A 4,416-nucleotide genomic window follows, 5' to 3' on the forward strand; every position below is an offset into this window, starting at 1 on the left:
ATATCAAGTTATATTTTTGGATGTAATTTCTCACATGATTCCCATTCTATTCGTATAAACAATGTCCAACAAAGCACACAAGGGCCAAAGAAAAAAGAAAAGTTGTTGGTTGCACAATTATGGCTCCAAGAAGAGTTCTACATTCAATAGCTCCCTATGTTTTTCCCCATGACAAAGCACATTTACCTACTTGACAATGCAAGTGAAAATTGCAACAGAAGCGTGTATATATTGATGTTTAAAGGTCGTGCAAATTACAAAAGGTTGTTTGTTTAAAAACGTGATTAAAGTGGCACTTGTTCTTTTCTATATATACACATAAAGGGACGAAGTTTCTTGACATGAGAATATGCACAATGTTAGATTGCCAATAGCTTTTTGCTTTAGTTCAATGTTTGTGAGGCCGTCTATAAGCCTAATCCCTTGTAGTATGACCGTGAATTTTGACACCCCCGCTTAAGTGTGTTTGCCTTTTGCATCTTTGCTTCCATTCTATTATGGTGTCCTCCCTCATGGAGCAAGTGTAAAGAGTCATGACATGATCTAGTCAAAGTATCGATCAATGGTGGGTAAGGGGAATTCGGCGCTCACATATGCCAATTATAGTGCAAGGAATAGAATAGTGCAATAATTCTCGAAGGAAGGTTTGAATGTGATTGGTTTCGTGAATAATTAATTAAGAGACGCATCCATGCGCGATGCGAGCTCGAAAACGCAAGCAGCAACATGAAGGTATCTATGCAAATCCAACTTTTAGTTACTTATATTTATTTATTGATGGGATTCATGTGCGATGCATGGTGGATAAGCCGCACTCAAGAAGCTGCCAAGCACGTCATGGGGTGACATAGCTGCCAAGCACGTCGAGGGGGAAGCTGCGGGAAGGAAGGAAGTACTAACAAGAAGTACTACTCTTACTAACAGAACTAGTAAGAGTCGTAACAGCATGCAGCAGCAACCAGCTACGCCACCACGGACTTGATACCCGCCTGCTGGCGGCGCTGCGATTGAATGGGGGACGTGCTGTTGCTGCGTCGGAGAACGAAGGGGAGATGATCCTCGCTAGACAGCTTGAAGTAGATGGCCCCTTCCTCCGAGTAGGCGGCCAAGCCAGTGGACTTCAGGTAGACGAGGATGTCGTAGGCTTGGCAGACTGCACCCGCAATGCGAGGGCAGGGCAGAGCCACATCCCGGCGCTGAGAAAACTGGAATGTGGCCCCGAGCCCCGGATCTGTTTCCACGAGGAAGTACTCGCCTTCTCCTTCTTGTCTCCAGGCCAGAGCCCTACCAGTGTCCGCATTCTCGATCAGCACATCGTCCTCCTGCGATACGAACTGCCGGAGTTCACGGGTAATGTGGGTGAACCTATACTTTGCACCTTCGTCGGACAAGCGCACATAGTAGGTGGAGTTGCTCTCATCCCACTCGGGAGCCAAATAGCTGCCGGCTCCCTCGGAGCCCACGGACATGAACTCGTACAGCTCCTCGCCGTAATAATACAAAGCGGGCGAGAAGCACATGCTCCAGTAGGGGTAGACCAAGGGGAGTTCCGGGCATGGAAACCGTTGGAGTGCTGCTTCAGGCGATCCCGCGGTGGTGGTTGCTAGCATGGAAAGCTGCAGCATCGCCACCATGAGCATGATCATCGCCTTCGTCTTGCAGTTGCTGCTTGAATATCACAACCAAAGAAAAAGGGATGAGGGGAAGAAAGCCTGAAAAAAGAAGAGACTAAGCGGATCAATGTTTAGCATATCTTATACGCCTCTCTCCCACACAAAAACGCACGCACTGTACGATACCTAGAAGAAGCCATGGCTCGTAAAATTACGAAGACGTGCCGGAGCTATGGATTGGTGGATTCAGCGAGTTGCGAGGCTGATGCGCTGTCGTTTTAAAGGTAGACACAGAGAGAGAGAGAGAGAGAGAGAGGGGGGGGGGATCATGTCGTCAAGAGATAGGCATCACATGCATGGACGGACTAGCAGCACGGCATGTACCGATGTGAGCCTTGCCGAGCATGTGGTTGAAATTGGTGACCTTTTCAATCACATGCTCAACACGGCTCACATCGATACATGCCGTGCTGCGGCCGTGCTGCTTGTCCTGATGCGAGCCTTGCTGAGCATGTGATTGAAATTGCTGTAGTACAACGTTCATGGCGCCTCTCTCTCTCTCTTTCTTTCTCTCTCTCTGTCTATTGTGAGGCCTTTAATCCTTGGCAGCTCGTACAACTTCGAGCTCTGTCTATTGTGAGGCCTTTAATCCTTGGCAGCTCGTACAACTTCGAGCTCTGTCTATTGTGAGGCCTTTAATCCTTGGCAGCTCGTACAACTTCGAGCTCAAACTACTGGTCGTACAACGTAGACCTTCAATTTAGAGCTTGCAAGGCTCTTGGGGGAAATATTACAAAGTTTGGCATCATGGGGTCAAGATATAGGCATCACATACATGGATGGACCAGCAGCACGGCATGTACCGATGTGAGCCTTGCCGAGCATGTGGTTGAATGTGTTTGTGTTAGTAAGAGATAGATCTTGCCAACTCCAAAGGAACAAGTTACAACCCACCTGCTTTAACCCCTTTTGTCATTGATGGCGTTTAGAAGCGTGTAATTGAGCCAACACGACCCTATAAGCAAGGCCCTCTTGCATGAAGAGATGTGTTAGTAAGAGATAGATCTTGCCAACTCCAAAGGAACGAGTTACAACCCACCCGCTTTAACCCCTTTTGTCATTGATGGTGTTTAGAAGCGCATAATTGAGACAAAATGACCCTATAAGCAAGGCCCTCTTGCATGAAGACATGTGAAATGCAAAACATGTCATGCAAAGTTCCATACCTTCATACTTTTCAAGTCACTTTTGGCTTTCTCTCTCATGGAGGACCACCCATGCACTTTACTGATGTTGCAAAGAGTGGCTTTTGCAAAGACCTAGCCAATGGACCACCCATCCACTCTAGTGCAATTGCAAAAAATGACATTAAGTTTTTTATTCCCCCCAAAAATAAGTTCATAATGCAAAGCAATGCCGTGACTTCTTTTCTTTGTTTTTTGGGATATTGTGAAAGATGAATGCTTAGATTGTTCCGTTGAACATGCATAAGATTCCACTAGTACATTGACATTACTTACCATACAAAATAAAATGGTTACACTCTTTTGCATGAATAGAGCACATGTATTACAGTTGCAAGTACCACTAACAAGGTGTTTGAGGACCCTTTGACTTGATCATAGTGGCTAGTCAAGGCAATTAGAGAATGTATGGAGACTTGGTTATAATCTCGATTATGAGGTAGTTCGATATCTTATAAGAGCTATAAAGTTGAGAGTCCATCCCACAAGGTAAGGGTATTTGGTTTCCATATCCACTCTCATAAGTCCACTAGTATGGTGCATAAAGCTGGCCTTGCAAGGGTATTTCCATTAGCATAAAATATACTTTATATGCTTGCACTCATCTATCCTAAAAGGAACTCTCTTCCTACTATTTGGAGTGATGTGAGGGGAGGGTAGGGCTAAGGAGGCCTTGATATGCTCCCAATGCAAACTAGAAGGACTGGGTCATTGAATATATATATGTTCACACATGCAAAAGAGAGTATGTTGATTTCTCAAAGCCAATCCAAATTTGCATCAATTTATCATAACATTGCAAACAATGATTTACACATTCTCTTTTCTACTTTTGGAGATGTTACTCTTGTTGATATTAGCTAATTTCTCTATCGAAATTATTCAAGAGGGAGATGATGTTGTAAGGTAGGTTTAAAACGATGGTTGTTATCTGACTTGTCTCCTACTATGAGATGCATCTCCTCTAAATAACACAATATTAGTGAGTTTGGGAATCTCCCAATTCCTATTTTTTGAATACTAAAAAGGTGGCACCCGGATAACATGTCCATAAGTTTCTCAAAACCATATGATGTGACCTATCATTGAAAAGCACTTGAAAAATGGAATCGATTGAGCTATAGAGTGCTCGATTTGGAGTTATAGTATTCAAGTTATGACAAATCCAAAGCTTTGGCCACGTTGTCGAAGGGTTTGTGAAAAGCAAAGTCGCAACCACAGAGGACTTTGAATAATTTCAGGATAGAAGATCAATCAAGCAAGAACAGGCTATCCAAGATAATATGACCATTCTCTAAACTTCAATATATCTACCAATACATTCATACAGTTTGCTCTCCTCGTCCAAGTTGACTATGAACTTTTTCATCAATCCAATCTAGTTTATTTAAATAACTAGGCCTTACACATATAAGGGAAGAGACAGTCCTGGCATGGCAGTCTGCACAGTTCTAGACATTGTTACATCACAACTGCATTCCATCTCCCTCTTAAAGCACACGAATATGCATGCAAAAAGACTTAGCTCTTGCTTCATATAGTTGATCTTTTGCAGTTGA

At 43.8% G+C, this 4,416-nt stretch overlaps 1 protein-coding gene across 1 annotated transcript; it reads right to left on the reverse strand.

The window, feature by feature from the left end:
• Positions 1–735: 735 nt before the first annotated feature.
• On the reverse strand, positions 736–1,891 carry LOC148032885 (uncharacterized). The gene is made up of 2 exons (XM_087684197.1): positions 1,800–1,891; positions 736–1,665 (listed from the first exon to the last, which is right to left on the reverse strand). The coding sequence occupies exons 1-2, from the start codon at positions 1,811–1,813 to the stop codon at positions 963–965; spliced, it is 717 nt and encodes a 238-aa protein (XP_087540323.1). The 5' UTR covers positions 1,814–1,891; the 3' UTR covers positions 736–962.
• Between the last annotated feature and the right edge of the window lie 2,525 nt (positions 1,892–4,416).

This window comes from Lygodium microphyllum, chromosome 8 (genome assembly GCF_053477565.2).
Source record: "Lygodium microphyllum isolate KBCC chromosome 8, Lygodium_microphyllum_v1.1.10, whole genome shotgun sequence".
Lineage (NCBI taxonomy): Eukaryota > Viridiplantae > Streptophyta > Polypodiopsida > Schizaeales > Lygodiaceae > Lygodium > Lygodium microphyllum.